At 40.6% G+C, this 23168-nt stretch overlaps 1 protein-coding gene across 1 annotated transcript in view; it reads left to right on the forward strand.

The window, feature by feature from the left end:
- The first annotated feature begins 2842 nt into the window (after nt 1-2842).
- RND3 (Rho family GTPase 3) overlaps nt 2843-23168 on the forward strand; it is a 28405-nt gene continuing 8079 nt past the window's right edge. The window contains exons 1-3 of the mRNA XM_014066399.2: nt 2843-3210; nt 4374-4461; nt 19121-19230. Coding sequence (XP_013921874.1) covers nt 3061-3210; nt 4374-4461; nt 19121-19230 — 348 coding nt within the window. The 5' untranslated portion in view covers nt 2843-3060. The remainder of the gene's footprint in view (nt 3211-4373; nt 4462-19120; nt 19231-23168) is intronic.

Raw genomic sequence — 23168 nt, forward strand, 5'->3', positions numbered from 1 at the left:
GGTTTCCACATCACACTAAGAATATGATTTAATTGATTCTGGAAACCTAGTCATTGTGGTTTCTAAATCATGTTTGATGGCTTTAGTCCAAAGTGTGCATCTAGCTATTGTGGTTGAGTCAATGAACCACAGGCAGAATTATCAATGGCTTCATATTATGTATAATGCTAGCTATTTTTTCCTTCCAGCCTCAATGAATCAGCTATAGTTTGACATTTAACCTATGTTCCAGAATTGTGATCTTCATACTTCACACAGGAGCCATGAATAAAATATTGAAAAGTCTCTGCCTTAGGAACATAGGCAGTAAATTGAATTCTAAAGGGGGAAACAATCCAACTGCTGACATTTCGATAACCTATCCTCTTTCAATAAATTTTGGTGAAGAAACTCTAGAAAAAAAATCGTGCTTTTATGGAGGTGGAACGGAGAAGAATTTTACAAGTAGTTTGAACTGGGTTCTGGCTTAAATAGGCAGCCTTATGATGTTAACAAAACATGATAATACCCCAGAAGGTCCAGAGCAGATTGAATAGCACTATTTCAGACTAGGATCGAGGAAAAGAAAGGAGAATGAAGAACATCTACCTGGAGATGATTGCAATAGAATAGAATAGAATAGGATAGGATAGGATAGGATAGGATAGGATAGGATAGGATAGGATAGGATAGGATAGGATAAAATAGAATTCTTTATTGCCCAAGTGTGATTGGACACACAAGGAATTTGTCTTTGGTGCATATGCTCTCAGTGTACATAAGGAGAAAAAAATACATTCATAATTTGATTTAGATTGCAGTAATATATAATGTGACTAAATATAGGACACATATTCCTCTCTCAAAGGTCTTTGGATCCTATGAGTTATTCATCAAATGAAAATTAGTGAGAGATAAATAGACACAATGTGAATTGATTACCAATCATGCCCTGAGTTTGTGGGCAGAGATAATTGTGTGTGTGGGGGTGGGATCTGGAAATCTTAGAGACAGAGAACATGAAGGACAGTTAAGTCAAATGAGAACAATATCTACCTTATTCATCTTCAATTTAAAATAATGACATGGTAATCACAAGTTGTCTAGAAGTTGTTACAACAATAACAAAAGTCATATTGACCAAGGTACATAGAAAAAACACACAATATTTTAAACACATTTGCTATGGCATACACTTGTGTATTAGAAATCAACTGCAGATGACAATACCATCTTGTATGTTGGTACCTATTAAGCAAGTGGTTCATTTAGCTGGTATTGTCTGAGCTTGAAAACTAAGCAAGATGCTTGTGGCTTAGCATTTGCATGGAAGAACTACCCCAAAATCAGACTGATGATTCTCTTCTTGCTGTTTCGAGAATGTCTTCCAGAAATACATTCTGGAAAGAAGCAATGGCAAACTATTTCTGTAATGCTGCCAAGGACATAACTTCCTCAAAGTGTCCTCTACTAGGAGCAATTTCCTCTAGCAAGGGGGTCTCTCTCTCTCTCTCTCTCTCTCTCTCTCTCTCTCTCTCTCTCCCTCCCTCCCTCCCTCCCTCCCTCCCTCCCTCCCTCTCTCTCTCTCATGCTGCTGAAAAGGAGGCTGGACTAGAAATCATTTAAGGATGACGTTAGCTCCAATTTTTGTGGATTCCTTCCCTTAAGGTGTGGTTTTCATCTTGTCTAAGATGGAAAGAAATTCTCCCTCCATGTCCACATAATCAGTTTGGGGAAAAAATTATCAGTAAACAAATGAAGAAGTATAATAGTTTTGACTCATTTCTTCAGTTGGGCTCTCTTCGTCCACTTGTTTTAGGGCTTGTGTGAAAAACATATACATTTTATATCATATTTATGTAGAAAATATTGAAAATTCAAGAGAGTCTACAAACTTTTAAACACCTCTGTATGTTAAGCACACTCTCTGCAAGGGAATTTCTGGGATGAAATATGTGAGCAGCGTCTGGGGGTCATGTGATCTCCTTTTGCGACCTTCTGAAAAAACAAAGTCAATGGGGAAGCCTGATTCACTTAACAACCCTGTCAGTAAATTAACAACCAAAGTGTTTCGCTTAATAAATGTGGCAAGAAAGGTTGTAAAATGTGGCAAAACTCATTTAACAACTATCTTGCTGAACAACAGAAATTTTGGGCTCAATTGTGGTTGTAAGTCGAGGAGTACCCGTGACTGTAATTGGCACAGGTAGTCCTCGACTTAGAACAATTCACTTAGTGACCGTTCAAAATTACAACGGCACTGAAACATGTGACCTATGACCCGTTTTTCACATTTATGACCATAATAGCATTCCCATGATCACGTGATCAAAATTCAGACGCTGACAGCCAGTTCACACTTATGACCATCACTATAGCCCAAGGTCATGTGCTCCCCTTTTGCGACCTTCTGAAAAAGCAGTCAGTGGAGAAGCCGCATTCACTTAACAACCGGGTTACTAACTTATCGACTGAGATGATTCACTTAACAACTGAGGCCAAAAAAGTCGTAAAATGGGGCAAAAGTCACTTGACAAATATCTCACTGACAAATGTCTCACTTAACAACAGGCTCAACTGGGCTGTAAATCGAGGACCGCTGTACTGAGCGAGGTCCTTTGTCAAATAGCATGTGATCACCGCTTCCTAGCGGGCTGGGGTGATCTCTCCTTCCCGCGGTCGCCGCGTTACTCCCGGTTGTTTCTCCCCTAGAGGGCGCGTCTCGGCCGGTTGCCGTCGGTGCCTGACCGGCTTCTAGCAACCATAAAAGGGCAGGAGGCGGATCGCTCCTTTCTTTCCTTGAGCCTCGGATTGGAAGGCGGCGGGGCATATAAATTCCGGCAGGGCGGAGTGAAACAAAGCAGTTTGCCTTAGGATCCGACGCGAAGAGGTGGGAGCCGAATAGCTGCGATTCAAAGGATCGGCGAGCGAGCCCCGAGTTTGGCAGGAGATTTTCCTTTTGCGCTTTGGATCGCCTCCCCACCCCCGCCCCCCTCCTCGAAACTGATAACTTGCGTGGGTTTTTTCAAAAAAATTAATCCGAGAGAGAGAGGAGGAAACCAAAAGATTACGGACATCTCAATGAAGGAAAGAAGAGCTAGCCAGAAATTAACCAGCAAATCGATCATGGACCCTAATCAGAATGTGAAGTGCAAAATAGTGGTGGTGGGAGATACGCAGTGTGGGAAGACGGCGTTGCTTCACGTCTTCGCCAAGGACTGCTTTCCCGAGGTAAGTTGCCACCCGCCAAGCTTGGGGGGATCCCTCTCGGAAGTTTATTTTAAGCCGGATTTCCCGGGGAACGGCCTCTCGTGACGCTCGGTTTAATGCGGAATGCCAAAGAAATGCCACCGGATCCGGATCCCATATTCGAGAAATTAGCCTGTCCCGGACCCGGGTTGGGGATGGTGAAGGTGATGATGAGCGGGGGAGGGGGGGAGCACTGCGATCTTCAGGATCTCAGCTTTTCAGTGAAGCTGCTCTCCAAGTCTTTCTTCTGAGAGACTTCAGTGTAGCTCTGGATCCCGAATGTACTGTCCGGATTAAAGCCGCTTCCTCGCTCGTGATTGATAGTGTCACCCAGCCACCCCGGCGGTGACATAAAGCCTGTCTCCTTGGCTGATATATTAGCCCGGGGACTGGTTCATTGCCTTATAAATCACTAGTGAGGAAATGGATTGGATGCCTGCAACTTCTAGCCTCTGTCCTTTATCCCTCCTCCACTCTTTAGTAAAGCTTTGCTGAACTTATGTATAACAATTGAGTTAGTAAATTTAGTAGACCCCTGGCCCCTTGATTTAATACATTTAACTTGTTTAAGTTGAGGGACTGAAGCCCTAAGAATCTGTTTAAAGCATACTTGGGCATGCAGAAAAACTCTTAGCAGGACTTTGACAAGCTACACCTATTGTATCTTTCCCTCCTGAAAAGATATTTCATGAGGGATGGGGAAGGAAAGAACAATGGGGTGGGGGGCATCCAGACCCCTGCCCCCTCTGCTACTGCATTCCTCATCCAGGAACAGAATCCATTTTAATTTGTCTTTCCCCAAGCTGGTGCCCACGAAATGTTTGAAGAATGACTCCCATTAGTTCCCCCCTCCCCCATCTACCCTGACCTTTGACCAAGTGTGAACAAGGCTGGTTTGACTTTCAAGATCTGAGAAGTATAAACTTGGTTGGAGGGAGGTGAACCGAGCCTGATGCCGCAATGTAAAGCAATGAAGGAAAGTGGTATAGAATTAAAAGGCATGGCCGGTGGCTGAGAGATCCAGGGAAAGATTTGTGTCTCTTTCCAAGTCTGTGAATCTTCCAAGAAGGAGAAAAAAAATGTTAAAAGCCATGTGTTCACTTTCAAGCGACCGTAACACTGTTCTTCTTTCTTTTGTTGCCTAGAATTATGTGCCCACTGTGTTTGAGAATTACACCGCCAGTTTTGAAATAGACACGCAGAGGATAGAGCTCAGCCTGTGGGACACTTCGGGTAAGAGCCTAGCTGTGTAGCAGGAATTCTCTCCTTCTGTTTCCATGCCATTCCAGTGACTCATAGCTGCCTTGTGTCGTAATTATAAGGCTTCACTCAAACCTCTGTTAACACCCTGTTGATGAAGTAATTACTTGCCATCTAGAAAGCTGCCTTTTTCAGAGGGATATGTGCGTGTACGTGTCAGATTTTGACATAAAGTATTGTGTCCCCTCCTCCCTCCTTCCTTTGTTTTAATTGTAACTCTTTCTGCAGTGTGGTTAATGCTTCCATCATGTTTACCTGACTCTCCCCCCTTTTTCCCCTCTTATTTTTAATTCTCTCAAGGGTCTTAGGGTAATTAGCTGAACAGATGGGAGAAGGTTATACTGGCCTATTGTGAGCCATTCTTTTTAATATTTGCCTCCACGGCTGGGGGGAGCCGGCATGTGTTCTCCTTCTGGTAATATGTAATTTATACAGCCGCAAGAAAATGAGTAAATACACATATGCCGGCATATATTGGGGGTGTGTACGTGTTTCTCACTGATTTTCCCCCCTGCCGTTTTGGCATGCATTTCCCACATATTTTCTTCCCCCAAATACTCTCCACCGCAAAAGGTGTAGGAAGTCCTTCACTTAGTGGATATGAGGTGATTTTGGCATGGGGGTGTAATCCCTGGAGGATTTGCCAATACATCCAGCAGGGGGTGGAAAAGCTTTTGAAATGAAATTTGACAAAAAGCTGAAAGAAGTTTAAAGGCAAATGTGAGTTTTATGCCTGAGCATAGTTTAAGATGCTGTTAGGTAATTCTAGAAAAAAGGGGCAGTGACAAGATAGACAATTGAGGAGTGGAATTGCTGAATTTTGGCAGCTGAACAGACTTTATACCTTCCAATTGTTTTAACCAGTGGTAAGAAAAGGGTTCTTCTGTGAAATTTGTCTTGGGATCTCTAGTAATGTGGATGTAGACCTGAAATTGTCGTATTCAGGTCACCTCAGTATGTAAGGTTTCTTGAGGAAAATAAATGACAGGATTTCCTCTCAACTGAGCCATCATTGTTGTACACCTGATATAATTTGGTCACTTTTACTTGCTGCTTAAAGTAAAGTAGGTCCAGGAATCCTGAAGCCTTGTTTCCCAAGTCCAGGAACCGTTGTTTTCTTACAAGGCAGATCAACATAACTTGAATTGACTAGCAATGATCCTGTGGCTTTCAAACAAAAATCATTCCCACCTTACATGGGGATATCAGCGTTTGAACCATGGGCCTCTAACGTCCATTGTTTGTACTTACTCCTGAATGATGGTCCTTCTCTTTCCCTGCACTCCATCTTGCTAAATTACAACACTGGAAACCATTGCTTCTTTCCCCCCTTCTGCTGTGCACCAGATTGTCTCGCAGTCTTCCAAATGAATTTTCTGCCCCATAAATAATCCTCTTGAGACTTTGCCTTTCTGCTAGGCCATCCTGTGATTTAATGCTAGGTTTGCAGATGCTGTCATTTCAGCCCATGTTCTATCCTAAGGCAATAATGTTGAGATGGTGGGAGAAATTAAAGAAAAAGTGTAACCTGGATCATTTCTGAAGGACTGAAACAATAGTCGTATAAAGAGACTAATCTGTGTTTTCTGGTGGTTTTATACTGTATATATTTATACCTTTTAGACCTGAAGGTCCAAAAGAAGTTATAAATTTGCTCTATATTTACATGAAATCTAATCGTTGCTAAATGATTATATTTCATGTAAATATAGAGCAAATTTATAACTCCTTTTGGACCTTCAGGCCAAATCTGTAAAGAGCTTTGCAATGAACTGTGCAAGGAGATGCTAGAAGCAATGTACACAGTTACACTGATGCCCCTCAGCACTTGCATAAGGCTGAATTCTCTTTTAAAAGAAGTGGCTGGATTTTGTATTCCCAAGAACCACTGCAAATCCTAGAGCCTGTCATGGCCTAATAAAATCAGCTCCATTTAGCAATGAAATACATTCGTTCGAGCACAGCATTCCATAAAGAGCAAAAACCAGGGAATGCTGGAATCTGTTTCTTTCAATATTTTACTCATTAAATTTATATGCAGGTGATATATTAGTATCTTAGAAGCCTTTTCTAAGGGCATAAGAAATTTTACTTCTCTCTCTCCTGCTCTTCTAACTGATTTTGTATCACTGAGATGAGGCCTATAAAATTATGTGTGCAGAGCAAATAAAATCTTCCTGGTTCACTGTCATTTATGATGATTAAAAAAAACATGCCACTAAAGAAGGTAAGGGGTGGGAGACAAAGAAGGGTACAGGATGATCAGAATGAATGGCAAGACAATCTGAACTCTTGTCTGTATTGCCTTCAGCCTGGTGTGTGTAAGACCACCCAGTGGGTTAGCATTCTTCTGAGGCAAAGAAACCCAAAGAGTTGCTGAAGAGGCTGCCTGTTTTACAGCCTAACACACAAAGTACAAAGTTCTTTCTGGTTTTAAAAACACTTTTAAGTATTAGGACAAATGTTTGTTTGCCAGTTGGAAGCAACGTTATGAAATCACATTGCGGCACGAAGAATGGTCCGATGGGGAAAGGATGTTAATAAAAGCCCCAAATGGCAAGTCTGCTTGTCTTGTACATTGGGCAACATTTCTACAGCTCTTTTGAAGACACCACAATTAAGTCCTTTCTGCTTTAGCAATCTTCACAGCACATTACTGCTGTTGGCATCATTGGAATGCAAGCTTCCAGATGTGGATGACAGCTGGGAGGCCCACAGCTCTGATTCTCTTTCTCTTTCCTCCTCCCCCTACAGAGGAATGCTTGCTGCTTTTCTCCCTCCACTGTGATAGAGCAAAATTTAATTCTCTCCTTCCACCCCATAGCAGGAGAAAGAGCATGAAATGGAGAAAGGGAGTGAAGGAAAATTAACACAAAAAAAATCACAGAACTTCGGCTTTTATTCAAAGTTGGAGATCTCCTAAACTATGGTACATGTTAAGGGTGCTCTGTGGAATAATTTTGTTTTTAAACTTTATGAGTGAGAGTTAAATTCCATTAAACCAATGGGCCTTATTTTAAATCTAAGCCAACCACTTCAGATTAGGATCCTACTGACATTTTTTAGTTATTCTTGGAGTTATAAATTAGTTGTCAAGTATCAGCTGCCTAGATATTTTGGGCTGTGGTTCCCACTGCTCTTGGCCTAATGCCCTATTAGCTGGAGGTGAAGAGAATTAATAGTTTTAAAAAATCTGGCATTTACTGGGTTAATTATCCCAGCATTTTTATGTTGCTAAACAAAATAGAACAATTTTTTCCTGGCATGAATCAAACCTAGCCTTCCAATTCCAACAGGATATGATGAAACAGACTTCAAAACTTTCAGGAGATTGCCTTAATTCTTAATTATTATGTTTCTGTATGTTGAGTTATTTTGCTCATCAGTGTCCTAAGATCTCTACTACACTGCCCTGTGGTATTTTTTAGGTGCACAATAAGTAGGGGCTATAACTCTTTAAAAAAGTAATTCTAATCTGTATTACTCACACCTGTGAATTACTGGGTAGAGAAACCTTAGTCTGAAGTTATCCTTCTCATCTTTGTTAGAGATTAGCATATCTTTTGCAAGCCTACTATAGGGGAAAGGACTGTTCTGTTTGCTAGACCTATTCTCATCTAGAGATTATAGGATTGCAGCATGACTCCAAGTCAAAATCTATGCCTAGTTTGAACTGCATAAACTTTGCATTAAAGCCTGACTGCTTGAATAGGACACAGCTCAAACATCAGAGTAGCAATAAATATCAATATAATGGTCTGAAGTAGTCAACCTTTGATCCTCATAGTGGAATCCAACTTTCATTGTCATCTTTATCACTGGCTGTGCTGGCTAGGAAATTGGTTTTCAGCACCTACAGGGCTACATGATCAACCCTGTTAACCACATAAGGGAAATGCTTGCTTGACTATAGATGATAATTGGGGCAAAAGGATGGCAAAACAGAATAAAAAGAACAAAAGGACAATCTCCCATTAGGAAATCCCAAAATTGGGGTGAGTTATGTATGGAAAAAATATGTGATGTTCCATTATGTACTTTATTTACAGCATACGACTATGCAAATTGCTAAAATGCAGTGAATTTTTATAGACTTCATGTCTACCAGAACTAGTCTACTGTTTAATTGAACACAATTCAAGAAAATAATGCTTCGCTTTTAATGATACCACTTGGGTAGTGCTCATCCTTCAAATGTTGGTTGAGGCTCCCAAAACATTTAAATATGACTCTTAGTCTCGTGTGTTCTCATTAAGTGAGTGGGTCTACTTTATTTCACTGTACATTTGGGATGAGCATTCCTGAACGAGTAGTGTTCTCAATTAACAGCGGTTAATTGCTGTTTGACCACATCTTGGCTTTGGGGTTAAAATTCATGGAAAGGTTTAGAAATCAACAAGTACAATAAATATCTGAATATTTTATGCTTTAATCTATCCCTAGAGCTGTTGGGATTACAAACATTCAAATAGGAACCAATAGAGTTGCTTTAGAGCCATTTTTGTGAAAGCCAAGGTCTCATTTTTAAAATGAGAGAGTGCAGTCCAGCCTTCACAGTGTTTTTGTGTCATAAATCTAGTACATTAAGGGAACAGGCAGCACTAGTATTCTGACATGCTTAAAACATCTATACCAGTGGTAGTCAACCTGGTCCCTACCACCCACTAGTGGGCGTTCCAGCTTTCATGGTGGGCAGTAGGGGTTTGCTGTAACTCTGCTTTATAAATTTTATAAAGTAAAGTTACTTTCCTACTTTATAAATCACCATTACCATGGAACCGGTGGGCGGTTAGAAAATTTTACTACTAACAGAGATACAAAAGTGGGCGGTAGTTATAAAAAGGTTGACTACTCCTGATCTATACTATGAGCACACAGCCTAGCAACTCTCTCTTCCCATTAAGAACCCAGCCTCTGATTATGTGCTCCTGATTTGGATTGACCCCCTTATGACAGGGGTGGGCAATCCTTTAGAGACCAAGTGTGGTGAGAGATATCTATAGCAAAGTTGACCAGGCTCCATTATTCATGTGTGTGACCTTGGTTTTTGATGGGAATGCTATTGTTTATTTTTAAACCATCTTCTGCTTTCTTTTATGTCTTACCTTAAGGTTCTCATTATTTCCCAACTCAAAATTGTGCAGAATTGTGTTGCCTTGTCCAGAGGAGACTCCCCCACAAAAAGTGCACTCTGGAGTTGCATACAACCCTGGGGTTGAAAGTCGCCAATCTTGACTTTTGATATGCTGTAAGATGAGAGCCAGTTTGGTGTAATGGTTAAGGCATCAGGTTAGAAACTAGAAGACCTTCTGTTCTTGGCCCAGTTGAGCCACAAAGCCAGTTGGGTGACCTTGTGTCCGTCACTCTTTTTCTCAACCTTAGGAAGGTAATAAGGGCAAACCACTTCCAAATTCTTGCCTGAAAACTGGACGGCTTTGCTCAGGCAGTGATGAGGAGTCAACATGATATGCAAAGGTACCAAAAAGAAAAAAAATATGTAAGCCATAATCTGTAAACTGCATTAAAATATTAATTTTACACTCCACAAAGTACCCACCCTAGGAGAGTGTTCTATTGTCTCATTAATCTAAATTGCACATGAAGTATATTAGCCAGATTGAACAATGACACTCTTCCTTGTTGCAGTTACTGGAAAATAATTTGTAGTAAATTATTTATTCTTTCACAGTCGTCTTATATAGCTTGTTGCCACAGAAAATGAGCTCATTTTAGCAGCTTTATTTTTGCAATATTTTATTAAGAATTCAAAGCACCTGAAAGGTGTACCCAATGAAAACCATATGTCTGTTTACTGGGTTTTTTCCCCCCTTATGTTAAATAGCTTATCCATCACATCTAGCAGATGTGTTTTATAATCTCTTATTCAAATTGTTTTCAGACGTTCAGATTTCACAGTTATACGGTTACCCAGTGCTAAATCATAGGACATTGAGGGTGGCTAATATGTGAATTTTAATTAAGTTTAATTACAAGAAAAACATGATGGCATACCAAGGGGCCTTGACAACTTTCAGATTAATTGATTTTGATATTCATCTACTAGGGTAATCCAAATATAGTCATCCCAGATAGGTTGGGTTCCAATTCCCATAAATCCTCAAAGAATATTATCATAGGTCAAAGTAATTTGTCTTCTGAAACATTCTGTGGCCTTTTGGAATGTTGGAGTAGCCTGCAAATATTATATAATTTCAGGGGACATTTCATCTTCTTGATCAGTTTAGCAATTAGCCACTAGTTTCCCAGATAAAATATTAATCATTGCGGATTGTCAGTCTTCCAAAATGCCTTGGAGAAAAGGCCTTAATAAACTCAAATTGGGTAACTCTTTCTGTTTCTGGAAAAGAATATGGTGAAGACCATCTGATTCCTTTGAATAACCAGGATTGTTATATAGGCTAGATTTGATTATAAAAGCCATCCATGATAACTTAATTGAGGTTAAGAAGCTTTTTCATGAATGACATCTGGGAGATAAGCATATAAACTGATCACCACTCAGCTTAGGGAACTGGTACTTGAGGCAATGGGTCAGTGGCAGATCCCTGATCAAAATAGTGATTAACAGTTATTACAAGTTACTATCAGGCGCTACTTCTGCAGCAATGGTATTTTCTGCTGGTCTTAGTGCTCATTTTACATTTGTGTTTAAAATTAGCCATGGTGGCTCAGTGGTTAGAATGCAGTATTGCAGGCTGACTCTACCCACTGCCAGCAGTTCAGTCCTGGCTGGTTCAAGGTTGACTCAACCTTCCATCCTTCCAAGGTCAGTAAAAGGAGGACCCAGATTTTGGTGGGCAAAATGCTGAATCTGTAAAAAGCTTAGAGAGAGTTGTAAAATGTTGTGAAGTGGTATATAAGTCTAAGTGCTTTTGCTATTGTGCTTCTTAGACCAATTTTTCAATGATCCTATAATATTGAACAAGCTTTTGAACATTTATTAGAAACCTTGATCAGGCAACAAGGGGAAACTTTCATTAGGCAGCAAGAGGGAAAACCTGGGAGAAAAATGGTTGGCATGAAGCTAGAGAACCTGCATTTAGCCATGTCAGGTTGACAAGTGGGATCAAGGTGTCAGTATAGAGAAGCCTAAATGTCCTTTCCTAATAACAAGGATATCAACATATGGAATGCATGTTGTGATCAAGATATACTCACTCGCATTTGTGTTGCAACTTGGCATGCAAATACATAAAGAAGGGAGTTTGTGCTGTCATACCACAACTTCACTATCAAAAATTGTTCAGGTAGTCATTTTATTTATGACCCAAAGATCAAACAGCAAAGTACAAATGTAATCTAAAATTTCGCATTAGATAAAACAGTTTTAAAACAATTGATAAATATTACAGAATACGTTGAAATTTCTAGCTTGTTGATGTATTACAGTTGATATGTTAGTAGCAGGGTTGTTAAGTGAATCTAGGCTTTCCCGTTGACTTTGCTTGTCAGAAGGTTGCAAAGGGGGATCACATCACCTTGAGACCCAGCAATGGTCCAAAGTATGAATCAAGTAGGGCCAAGCATCTGAATTTTGATCACATGATTGTGAGGATGCTGCAAAGGTAACTCTGAAAAATGGTCCTAAGTCACTTTTTTCAGTGTCATCGTAACTTTGAAAGCTCACTAAACAAGCTGTTGTAAGTTGAGGACTACCTGTAATACGTATGTACAATGTATGATGTAGATTGGACAGAGAATGATTTTTGCCTAGAGCAACCCCCTACCCAGGGGTGGGTTCCGGCCGGCACTGCTGCCGGTTTGCTCATGTCCGCGCTTCATTTGTGTGTGTGTGCTTCACACACACACACACACTTGATACCCACTGCATGCGCATGCAATAGAAATTGTTCTGCGCATGCGCAGAACTGATAAACAAGATGGCGGAGGTGACTGGAGGTTCACGGATGTGGCAGGCCTGGGTTGCTGCCAGTTCCAGCGATCCAGGCTGCCAAACCACTAAACTGGTAGGAACCCACCTTAGCCCCTAATCCACCCCTTCCCCAAATGGTTACTGAAACAAATGTGTTAAAGAGGCAAGCTTGACTTGGAATGTTAGCTTCCCAGCAGTAAACTTTAGCCTCATAAGACCATATAGACACTATACGCAGATTGCTAATCTCTGGGAACTTCATTGATGTAATACATTCTGAATCCAAATATTCATCGGATGTACAGTGATCTCCTCAATCTGTGCCATTTCTCTGTTTTGGGCAGGGTTTCAGGGTTTTTGAAAACCATCTTGGGGAAAGATTGAACAGACCGCTATTGAGTTCTCTTGAAAAGAGACTTTTTAGATTTTGCACACATTCTCAAGATTCCTCAGCTCTGAGGATTTGGTTCTAAGTAAAAAAGGTTGCGAGGATAAAATGCCCTATTGAATTCCATCCTGATGCTTTTGTTCCTAATTGCTGACTGACTTGGGCAGAGATAAAGGATGGCTATTGAAAGAAAATACATTCCTTGGGAAGCAAAATGTAACTATATATTCTTAAAAGATGCAGCATACAGTAACATTCCTCAGTCATTCCCTCACATTTTCCCCCAGATAAGAACGCCAGATTGGTTTCCACTATCGTTGGATTCAGCAAATTTATAATTAAATAAGGTGACTCTGGCATATCAGTATATCATTCATAGACATGTACATATAAGGTATGTAGATCTCCTGGGTGATGACTGAACACTTAGGTATGTGTCTAAAGAATTGTTATTATATTTTTGGGGTGAGGTGCTTTATTCTTCTCTTATGCAAGCAATATCTCTATCCAAAGTTTAATGAACCTTGGAAGTTAAAGGTTCATCATGCCCGTGCCTGTCTCAAGAATGTGGAGAAGGTGGCACCCATGCTAAGAGCTACCACAATAGCTGTAGGTTGGAAATTAAAATATTGTGCATTTCCCCGAAGTTAGTCGAGGTTTTATAGCATGATGATAAAGCATAGTATGTGGTTATCCGTGGGTTGCACTTGAGAGAACAGTGGTTTTGGAATACCAGCTTTAAAAACTGTGATCATGGTTACATTTTTAGACAGTAGGTGTGCCATAAAAGCACAACTTAGATTTTGGCCAGCTAATATATATATATATATATATATATATATATATATATATATATATATATATATATATATATATATATATATATATATATATATATATATATATATATATATATATATATATATATATATATATATATATATATTATTGAGTTATATATATGTTGCTTAAAGGCTGCCTATTCTTTTATCAGAAAAGGGCAGGTGGGACCAGTGACTTTGCCCTTTAAAAGTGGGCAGAGCAGATTGTAATGGCTAAATCCAATAGTTTGTGCCTTTTTCTTGAAAGAAAGCCTTGGTAGGAGCAAAGAGTGATCATCTGCTCTCTGATTATGGTTCAGGAAAAGTCATCAGAAACTTTCCACAACCACACTGAAAAACAGACACAAGAGGCCACTTTGAGGCTGAGTTCATCATAAGAAACCATGGTTTGATATTGCATCTGAATACAATATATGCATATGTCAGTTGCAGGTGTCTGATGAGTAATCTCATCAGGAAGAGCCAGACAAGAACATATGTCTTAAAAGTAGGGTCACTACCAGTGGTGGGATTCAATTTTTTTTTACTACCGGTTCTGTGGGCGTGGCTTTGTGGGCAGGAAATGGTTTTGTTGATGTAGCTTTGTGGGTGTGGCAGGGGAAGGATACTGTAAAATCCCCATTCACTCCCCACTCCTAGGGGAAGGTTACTGCAAAATCTCCATTCCCTCCCACCCCACTTAAACTGCTTTCCAGCTCCGTTCTCCTGTTCAGGGCAACAAAAGAAGATCAGCTGGAAGGCAGTGGGGACGGGGCCAGCCTATTTGCTGGTTCTCCGAACTAGTCGAAATTTCCGCTACAGATTCTTCAGCACCTGTCAGAACTGGCTCAGTTCATCTCTGGTCAGAATAGCACTATCTTAATTGCAAAGTACTTTGACTTCCATATCCAAGGGGAAAGAATTTGGTGGCATATTATGGAAAAGAACTTGGCAAGATGTCCTTGGTAAATTTGTGCTAAGCAGGGTTAGTTGTGTTTCTTTAGATCAGGAGTGGGGAACTATGGCCATTTTATGGTTTATGCTGGCTTAGGGATTCTGGGAATTGTAGTTCACAGATTGTAAAAAGACCATAGTTGCCCACCCCTAGTTTAGATGGGCAAATATTCTCATTTGATTTAAGACAATCGGTATCCTCCAAAAGTAAATACCTTTTTGGGAGCGAGGGCTATATTTTAACTTTGCATGTCAGGTCACAGAACATACCTAGAGAGGGGTGAGTTGTCTGTCTCACTGTTGGCATTTAAGCTTAACTAAATGCATTATTCCACAAACGTTTAATGGCTATTAAACATTTCTATTGCATTAATAATTGTAATGTGGTAAGCCCCTTTGGAGTTACTTCAGCATAGGCTTTCTTCTCTAGATGTGAATTCTTTGGCCAGCTTGATCATTCCTGAAAATTCTGGGAATTGTTTACACATCTGGAGAACATCTAGATTTGGGATAAGTCACTGTAGAAGTTGCATCTGAAAGTCTAGCTTTGGGGAAACTGCAGATGGGGGCCACATTTTTTCTCTCTAGCAACCCTATTTGCAGTAATAACTGTTCTACCTCTGAAGTGTTTGGCCGTGTTGCCAGATTCCAGCAGGAGCCAGTGAAGCAGCAGTGAGAGGCTATAGGTTTATTGTTCCTGTATAAAAGTTAGCTCTGGTGTTGACAGTATAAATATACTTCTTGTAGAAGATCATTTGAGATGCCCAACTTCATATGCTTCTTTTTTGGGGTACCCCTTCTCCGTTCCCTAATCCAAAATCTGGAGTAATACTACAAGAAATGATGAGGAAATTGTGCCATCAACTGGTCCTCGCTGTATGTAGTGTTTGAATGAGGGCTAATGGAATTGTGTCATGTGGGAGAAAAAACCCACAAAACCTTAAGGAAATTCCTTCTTCTTCTAGAACTTTAGCTTGTTGATTCGATTCCTAGAACTTTAGCTTGCTGAGCATTCAATTCCTAGCATGGGAGAGGTGCCTTATCTATTAGCTTATGTCCAGGAGCAACCTTTTCCAATCAATACATAAGGTAGGCCCCAAATTAAACTTGAAAGGAAATTGCAGATCAGTTTTTCCTGGCCGGAGCTTTGCTCCATATGTTCCTGTTTCCTTCAAAAGCAGCATTCCTCAAATTCCTTCCTTCTGGTCCAGCTGCCTTTTTTCCCCAGATGAGTTCCTTTTGCAGTTTACCTTAAACACCCTGAAACAGCAGGAAAGGGGGGGGGCGCATTTTGCAGAGTCCTCTCTATCCTGCTCAGTTATCAATGCAATCCCTCACTCATCTGTGTAGCATGCTGCAGGTTTAAAGTATTCAACATGGCTCGTTCCCCAAAGCCAAAGGCGATCTGATCACCAAATATTTGTGTCCCCTCTTCCAGCACACAGTATGCAGCCAACTATCCAGCACAGTGATAGAGAATGTCTGCCAAGAGAAGACCCCCTGGTTGTCAGCCCAGCACCATCCCTGCTAAGATTTGGCTGGCTCTCAAAAACCCTAGGGTGTGCTATACAAAAAAACAAAACAAAAATCAGGAAAAATAAGGATCTATCAGGAAATAAAATATAGCTGGTCTGGGATTGAGCATATGCAGTAATATGCTGATTGTCATTTATTTTATGTTAAGAAAAGGATCTGAGAGAGTTATGGAACAGATTATCCTGCTGGTTGATTGAGCAGGTCATTAAACTAAAAGGGACATTTTATTTCTACACCGTTTTGTGGCAGGTCAATGATAAACAGGAGTAAATGTGTTTTTAAGGATGCAGTCTAATTCTTCAGATTCCTGGGAGAGGAAGACCACTCAACCATTTAAAAAATACTTAAGCCATTGACTTCTTCAAGAAACAGCCAGTTCTAGCAGGCTTTTAAGTTTCATGGGAGCTGCTTGCAAAGACAGTGTGGCTGGAGGCGATGTGGAATTCTGCATTCCAGAAGACCAATTCCCTCTAATGACCTCTGATAGATTTGAGCAGGTCATTAAACTGCGGGTGCTCCAAAGGATTCTTTTACTGATGCAGGATAGAAGTGACCCTACAGATAGGACGGAGAAAATTAATAGTTACATGTAAAGGCAGGCCAGACTTATGGCGACTGTGGCCAGATAACTGCTTAGTGGAGGGACTTAGTTATACCCTTGCTGCATATCTGGTGATCCGCAAAGCTGTGGGTACTCTGATCATTATATCAGTGTTGTCATGATGACTGTATAAAGCAGGGGTGTCCAAACTTGGGAACTTTAAGACTTGTGGAGACTTGTGGACTTCAACTCCCAGAATTCCCCAGCCTGGGGACTGGGAGTTGAAGTTCACAAGTCTTAAAGTTCCCAAGTTTGGACACCCCTAGTATAGAGTCAACTGTACACAGAGAAGCAACCTGGAATTAAGGAGAAAATTCCTAACAGTGAGGACAATTAACCAGTGGAACAGCTTTGTCTTCAGAAGGTGCTTCATCACTGGAGGTTTTTCAAGAAAAGACTAGACAGCCACCTGTTTGAAATGGTATAGGGTCTCTTGCTTGAACAGGAGATTGGACTAGAAGACCTCCAAGTCCCCTTCAGCTCAATTCTGATTGACTTTAACTGCTGAGCTTCAGCAGAGAAGTCCTACTTTCTGTGTCCCCAAACACATTGCTTCTTGTTGCCCACTCTGTGGAGATGGGATGCTCAGCTAAGTGAATGATGGCCTTGATCCTAGAGAGTTTTTCCCTTTTGTAGATATTGTCTCTGGTTAGGTTGATACCAGTCATAGGCAGGAAACATAAATGAGATGTTTGTTGAGTTTCTGGTGGTTGCGTTATTGGGTCACAAGTTGTGACAAGCTAAAGGTGCAAGTGCCTAGAGCTTTACAAGGAAAAGTCTTTGCTTAGCAATAGCAACTGGTCACAGCAACTCCGTCACTTAAGCAACACAGTTGTAAAGTGCAGTGTCACATGACTGCACCAACCTGTAACGACAGTTGTGGCAGTCCCAGTTGCTGTATTAGGTGAATCCCATATGGTTGCAGCCTCTCCTGGTCATGTGATTGCTACTTGTGACCTCCTGCCAGCTTCCCTATTGACTTTGCTTGTCAGAAGCTGGCAGTGAAGGTTGTCAATGACAGTCACATGACTGCGGGATGCTGAAGCAGGACCCATGGTAAGTCCCTCTTGTTCAGTGCTATTGAATGGTCACTGAATGAATGAATGAATTTGGCATGAAAACAGGGTATAGTTAATTAACCATCCAACTGATCTCCCAGCACTCTACTTTGGATCTGCAGTGATGAAAAGTTTAGTAGCTGGATATTTCATAGGGAGATAATGCTTGGGAAGGCTTTATGGGGACAGCTTTATGGGAATAGGCTAAAACATTGTATATATTTTCCAATTTCGGAACATTTGGCTGACTGGCCGCCTTGGGTATTGCGAAAGTAATGCTGAGCATATATTTCTCTAGGGTTCAGGCTTAAAGTGAACCTAATATAGTGTTTAGATCTAGAATTCAATCAAGTTCTGAAAAATGCTGAGGTAACAAACTGAACCTAACTACATTAGTCATGGAACAGAAAATTAGAGGTGTGTGTCATTTTACTACAGCTGTAGTCCTTTTAAAAAGAAGGCAGACAGCTCCTGGGCTCTCTTGGCATAAGTGTAAGAGATTTTAGTGAGCTTAATCATATTTTAATTCTCCGGAGAAACAAGAACAATTTCAAATTGTTGTTTCCCTTCCAAACTGTACGTGAGAGCTGTTTCTGGGAAGCCATGTAAGCACATGCTTTATTTATGTGTAGGTGACTTATCCATAAGAAATGGGCTGAAGAGGATCTGAACGCCCATTGGTTACCCTATGTGGTTATTCCTTCTCTATTAGTAAATGTAAAACAGGTTCAAAAGATGGTGGCTGTTTCAGCTGAAGCTGACCTAAATGAAATGATCTTTAATACTGGCTTCTACTGATTCTAATGAAGGGGTGTCAAACTCAAGGCCTGGGGGCCGAATCCGGCCAACGGGGTGCTTAGATCTGGCCCGTGGGGCCACCCTGGAAACAGTGAAAGACTGGCCTGTGGTGCCCTTGCCAGTGAAAACAGAGCTCGGGAAGGCCACACACTGGACAAGGGTTACAGGAGGAGAGTCCGTTTTCTCTGGCAGAGTGCTCGGGCCACCACAGGCTCCCCCGACACGAGTGACAACAAGCTGAACATGCCCACCCTGGCCATGCCCATTCCAGCCCCCTGGGGTCAAACACAACCCTGATGCGGCCCTCAGTGAAATCGAGTTTGACACCCCTGTTCTAATGGATGAAAGAACCTTGAAGTTGAGGATCGGGAAATCATGATACCTGTGACACATGAGAGTTCTCTAATCTCTCCAAATTGGGTTGGGTTGCAACTGTCATCAGAGCTGAAATCTAATGCATTTGGGGAGCACAGGATTAGAAATGATTGTCATGTGCCATGATTAAAACTCTTGGGGCACATACTTTTGTGATATGTATGTGTTTTTCTATTGTATAACCCTGAATTAATTTATTCTTAACAGGGTCTCCTTATTATGATAATGTCCGCCCACTTTCCTATCCAGATTCTGATGCCGTCTTAATTTGCTTTGACATCAGCCGTCCAGAAACTCTTGACAGCGTATTGAAAAAGGTAGGTGTTTTAGAAATGTGCATGTCTATCAAATGCTACGGTTTTCATTTTTATATATTTAAATATATTATCCAGGCTGGGGATTGGAAAAATGCAGCTACTATGTAGACTACTATGAAAATATTAAAAAAAGAATAGTTCATTGTTTTCCCAAGCATATTTATCTCTTTGATCTATATGTTGGCCAGGACTCATAGCTCAGTAGGGGATCATATAATCTGAATCTTGGAAAACTAGATTGTCAAAATCCCAGCATCCTTGCCATTGGCCAAACTGAGAGGAACTGCTACAGATTATAGCTGAGGAATGTCTGAAGAGGAACAGGTTTCCCACTGGTTCTGGTTTAGTGAAAAGCAATTTTATTATTAAACTATTTATTGACAACAAAACCAGCTGCTGCCCTCAAAAGGAGGAGAATGGTGAGATTAATATCTGACTCTTAAACAAATTGCAAACCGTGTCTTTTTTAATTGACTAACATGGTGAATTTTGTACAGCTGCTTATTTCTTAAAGGAAATTGCTTCTTCATCTTTCCTTCTTAAATATAACATTTGTTTTTAATTGTTTCTATATTTTTTGATGTATGCCACCCCAGAGTCATTGTTTCAGGTGGGTGGCTACAGAAATCAAATAAATAACCCATGAATTAAGGACTCAGAAGCTGAACTAGTTTGGTTGAGTCAAAAAAGGTGCTCAGCCTAGGCCCCAAATTAACCACTGTTAGATTTGGGTAGAATTTTATCTTTATTAATTGCAGTATGATCTGACTTGTTTCTCATCTCATACGTTAGGAAAAATTGACAATCCACCGAATTTCAATAATTTTCTATGTTTTGATGCCTATCTTTTTCCTAACATTTTATAACATTTTGATATAATATTAGGCTAATGGGAAACGTGTAAATAAATAAAACATACTAAGGAATGTCTGCTTTTGGTGATTATTTAAAATAATTGAAGATGAGTAAAGAAATGACACAAAAAGGATATGAGCAGACAGAAATGTAATTGAAAGGGACTAAAATTAGAAAGATCCATCTTTATTTCTTTGAATTATGGAGGGACCAAGAAACTGTTTGAAGAACCTATCTAAAAAAAGATAGAAGATTCTCTTCTCTATGCAATTTATAAGGAGAAGGGAGATATCTAATCAAGTCTTTGTTAAATTGTATAAAGGTGGGATCTCAAGACAATGAAATCCTTGAAACATTATTTTCTAGTTTTCTTGAATGCCTTTGCCTAAGAACACTGTTCTCCTATATTTATTAATGAAACAGGATAATGGTTAGGAACCTGTGTTTTTCCAGATGATATTCTGTCGAGATTCTTAGCAATCCTGGTCATAGTTGTCTCAAATGTGTTTTTTTCTTTTCTTCAAAAGGTGATTGGACTGGTTTTTTTTTCCTTGAGGAAGAAGAAGAAAATGTTTTGCTTCTTATCCAATAAGCTTCATCAGTTCCACCCCTCCATCAGAACTGATAAAGCTTCTTGGATGAGAAGCAAAACGTTTTCTTCTTCCTCCTCAGGGGGAAAAAAAAAAACCATTCCAATTGCCTTTGGAAGAAAAAAGCACCTTTGAGACTTCCATGATACTGAATTTCAGCTTCCCAAAGACCTAAAAAGCAAGCTGAACCAAGAAGTAGTGTCGTGAAGAATTCCAGTTCAACAGCATCCCAGTTCCTCTTGCCTGATATGGAAGTAGATCTCTCGTTACTTTCCAAAAAGAAATATTTAGAGAAATGTTAGCGCTAAACTCCTTTAAGTTATGACCCCTCAATTGAAGATATTTTAGTGGGAATGTAATCAAGCAAATTGAGCTTATTATATCCAGTAGGCCTTACATATAAATAGAAGGGAATCCCAGGAACTAAAGGATTTGAAAAAGCAATATATTCATGTGTATTAAGTATCCTTTAGTTTTAAGCAAACCTTCAGCTATAGGGAGAAGTAGGGGAATGCACATTTGATCTTCTACATATATTAAAAGAACAACTGCCCAAGCCTTAAATGCAATTCAATTACAGGTGATCCTCGACTTACAATAGTTCACTTAGTGACTGTTACAACAGCACTGAGTTACAACAGCAAAGTTACAACAGCACTGAGAAAAATGACCTATGACGGTTTTTCACACTTACAACTATTGCAACATTCCCCTGGTCACGTGATTAAAATTCAGATGCTTGGCAACTGACTCATATTTACGACAGTTGCAGTGTCCCGGGGTCACGTGATCCCCTTTTGCGACCTTCTTATCAGCAAAGTCAATGGGGAAGCCAGATTCACTCCGTTGCTAACAACCGCAGCGATTCATTTAACAACTGTGGCCTGAAAGGTCTTAAAACAGGGCAAATTGAACTTAACACATGTTTCGCTTAGCAACAGAAATGTTGGGCTCAACTGTGGTTGTAAGTCGAGGAGTAGCTGAACCGTGTTTTCTGTGGTTAATTGTGACTAAATTGGATTACATTCTTCCTCCCCCCCCCCCCACTGCCTTGCTGATACGCATTTTGAAGGTAGCCCATTTCTAGAATTGCTGCTGATCTAACCCATTCCACCTTCTGCAGTGGGAGCAAATACACACCTAGGCTTGGTGCTAAGCTGCTTTATATTAAAAAAAAAAAAAAAAAAAGCCCATTTTCACACAGTACAGACCGCATTTTGTGCGGGACACAGGTTAGGACCACAGTTTAATCTAACGATTACGCTACATGAAATTTAAGGAGCAGTTGAAACTTGCTCTCTCAGAAACTCCCTTGATTAGATCTGTGCTGCCGGTTGATGTGATGACTCAGATGCAGGGCAGCTGGGCTGTCTGCAGGGGATGCTGAGCTTCATGTTGCCAGCCAGCCTTTCTTCCTCAGCCCTCTGGAGTTGGATGGGTTTAAAATTAGCAGCACTAATTTTGATGCAAGACTTGTCCTGACAGGCCATTCACCTTAAGATGGCTTCTGATCTTTGGCAAACCATAAAAGACAACTCTGCATTAAAACACAATGGTGTTGGTAGTGCCATATACATACATATATAGAGTATATTAGGTGTAAATATCATACACACACATCTCTATCAGAGATGGTATTCAGGAGGTTCTGGCCAGTTCTGGAGAACCGGTAGCGGAAAGTTTGAGTAGTTCGGAGAACCAGTAAATACCACCTTTGACTGGCCCCACCCCATCTATTCTCTGCCTCCTGAGTCCCAGCTGATCAGGAGAAAATAAGGATTTTGCAGTATCCTTCCCCTGCCACGCCCACCAAGCCATAGGACACCTACCAAGCCGGTTCCACCACAAAACCGCGGTCGACTAAAGCGCGCTCGACAAAACTGCGTACCTGACGTCATCACAGCGCGACGAAAAAAGCACGCTGTGAGCGGTAAAGCTAAAATTAACGCGTAAACCTAAACCTAACCCCCTGAAACCTAACCCTAAACCTAATGCTAAACCTAACGCTAACCCTTAACCTAACCCTAAACCTAACCCTAACGCTTAACCTAAACCTAACCCTAACCCTAAACCTAAACCTAACCCTTACCTTAACGTGAATCGGCTTGCTTTAAAAGCGCTTTTTAAAGCGCCCTTTTTTCTCCGCGGTCGTATTTGTCGCGCTGCTGATGACATCACGTACGCGCTTTAATCGGGCGCGCTTTAGTGGACCGCGGTTTTGTCGTGCCACGACCAAGCCATGCCCACAGAACTGATAGAAAGACAAATACACAAGAAAAGGAAAAAGTTGATTTATGTAATTCGATTATGAGAATGAGTAAGCTCTATAAGATAATCAGCTACAGGCAAAGTAACCAGTGGGCAAGGGTATTTGGGATGTGGATGGTGGTTAAAGTGCCCTATAAATGTGAAAGGGAATATAAAAGTGTGGCCTAATATTTGAAATTATCAGACTGAGTTATGCTTCTCCTTAGTGAGTCCCAATTAAATAAA

The sequence above is a fragment of the Thamnophis sirtalis genome, unplaced genomic scaffold, assembly GCF_051295495.1.
Source record: "Thamnophis sirtalis isolate CommonGarterSnake01/CBP01778 unplaced genomic scaffold, rThaSir2_p1.2 scaffold_1, whole genome shotgun sequence".
NCBI classification, from domain to species: Eukaryota; Metazoa; Chordata; class Lepidosauria; order Squamata; family Natricidae; genus Thamnophis; species Thamnophis sirtalis.